The 2,345-nt window shown below is 34.8% G+C and overlaps 1 protein-coding gene across 1 annotated transcript; it reads left to right on the forward strand.

Moving 5' to 3' along the window:
- The first annotated feature begins 52 nt into the window (after positions 1–52).
- Bin1 (histone deacetylase complex subunit SAP18) lies at positions 53–2,222 on the forward strand. Its single transcript, XM_089637150.1, has 2 exons — positions 53–334; positions 628–2,222. The coding sequence occupies exons 1-2, from the start codon at positions 266–268 to the stop codon at positions 1,036–1,038; spliced, it is 480 nt and encodes a 159-aa protein (XP_089493276.1). The 5' UTR covers positions 53–265; the 3' UTR covers positions 1,039–2,222.
- Positions 2,223–2,345: the final 123 nt, after the last annotated feature.

The following is a 2,345-nucleotide window of genomic DNA, read 5'->3' on the forward strand; positions in this document are numbered from 1 at the left end:
CTACTACAACTCTTATTTATTATAATATTAAATAATTCTATATTATGTTAAATGCGGGTGCTTTAGTGAGTTTTTCCATCTTCCATGATTGTTTAATGCTTTGCTAGGGAATTTTTTCTTTAACCTGGCAACGTTGTAATGCGGAAGTTCTGAAATTGACATTTCAATCGTCGGTTTTGATCAATTTTTTGATGTCAACGATTCGTTTTTACGAATTTAATAAACTATTGAACATAACCATTGCACTGTAAAAGAGCTTTTCACAATGGCTGGCGTTGAATCTATGATTGTCGAAGATAGCAAACCCGCTGAAAAACCTGTAGACCGAGAAAAGGTTTGTTATTTTGCTCAGAATATACGTTATTTTAGCTTGACACCAATGAAAACACCCCCTGGTTTACATCCTTACACTTGCATGCTTTTATGCATCGTGTTTCACCGCTGTGCATATAATTTATTCACAACATCTTTTTTTTTGTAAATATAACCTACGATATTTTTTGTTTTGCCTATCGTCGAATGAAATCCACACTCGTTTCTATTACCAAACGATTTATTTGCATAATTCTTCTTTTGCAAAAGGAATAATCATTTACTATGTTCATTATTGTTTTTTTTATTTTTCAGACATGCCCCCTACTTCTACGAGTTTTCTGCTCTACGGGCCGCCACAACTCGACAGCAGAATACGCTCGAGGAAGCGTCCCACAAAATGAGCTTCAAATATATACCTGGCCTGACGCCACGCTGAGAGAACTCACCTCCCTAGTGAAGGAAGTGAACCCGGAAACAAGACACAAGGGTACCTACTTCGACTTTGCCCTTGTCTACCCAGATACCAGAACGCCCACCTTCAGGATGAGAGAAATAGGGGTAACTTGCTCCGGGCAGAAAGGAGCAGATGATAACAAGACTTTATCTCAAGCCAAGTTCTGCATCGGAGACTACATGGACATCTCCATTACCCCACCAAATAGAATGCCTGCAACCATGAATATGCGACGCCCACAACATTTCAACAATAATCGATCTTATTAATGCGTTACATCGATTTTTTGTTGTTTTATATATTTTCATGACCAAAAACTAAAGACAGTTCCCAAGTTTTTTTTGGAATGGAAGGGTGGTGTAGCAAGCCACCAACGAGTGCCAGAAAACTACTAATAAACTTTTTATTAGTGATAAAATAAATTAATCTTTTCTACACATCTTCTTTTACTTGCATTTTAGCTATTATAATTGTCCTAAAATGATACAATTTGTGATGTGTATTCAATACTGATTTTTTTTTCATGAAATAATTCCTTTTAATAGATTCTTTGCCAATGTTAGGTACTTACATATTATCCGGAATCGTTAGACGATAGAAGAAGATAGTGGCTATTGATCTATTTCCGACATACCGTGTAAGCACGTATCTGAAGAATTTTTACCAGCAATTCCTGCGCATATATGATATAGTGATATTTTTCAATTAAAACAATACGTTTCCATTACACGTTGCAACTGAGTAGTAGGGTACAGCCTTCGCTGATCACTTGATACGGACTCCGTCTCATTCCAGCAGCATGGGAGAAAGCGCGTATCACATGACACCGTCACGCGTGTAGCAGTGTGATCAGTAGCGACGTGTCATAAAAATATCGCACAGCAAAATGACATCTACATTTTTATTCAAAATATGCTCAGGAATCACTGAATTAAATCCTTTGAGTAGGTGCTGTTACACTCTGTAGATGCAAAGTAAAACCTTTTAAATAAATGCTGTAGAAGGTTTACAGCATGGATCTTGTAAGTTTCAAAAGTTTATCCGAGTCCTGCACCTTCTCTCACAAATGATGAATTTTTGTAAATAACAATATTCTATTCAAATGACACTACTTTCGTTTAGAATTTGGATCTGGCTTGTGAATAAATGTATTTTTAATTCATTTAATGGTGCGTACTCAGTTGCAAGCCGAACTGCGAGCAGAACCACGGATCATAGAAAATGAATGAACAAACCGCAATGTGGTTTGGCTCACAAGTGTATATGCATCATAAGATATAGTTTTCCATCCACTGATTAAATTGCATTTATATATTTTATTAATAGCTTCTATGATAATTATTTGAATCTGCAAAGAACTTATGTTATATAAGTTTAATTATATCAATAAAATCAAATATTTAGTACATTTTCACATAAAACCCTGAAACTGAATATAAATCAAGAATATTCAAATTAATTTATCATTCTTGTTTTTATTGCATTATGTATGTACTTATTACCCATGTAATTAATAATTTACTTCTCATTTCCTGAAAATTCCAAGGTCATTGAAATAAATACAAAGCCAACCATA

This window comes from Hesperophylax consimilis, chromosome 11 (assembly GCF_061612785.1).
Source record: "Hesperophylax consimilis isolate HC1 chromosome 11, BYU_Hcon_1.0, whole genome shotgun sequence".
Lineage (NCBI taxonomy): Eukaryota > Metazoa > Arthropoda > Insecta > Trichoptera > Limnephilidae > Hesperophylax > Hesperophylax consimilis.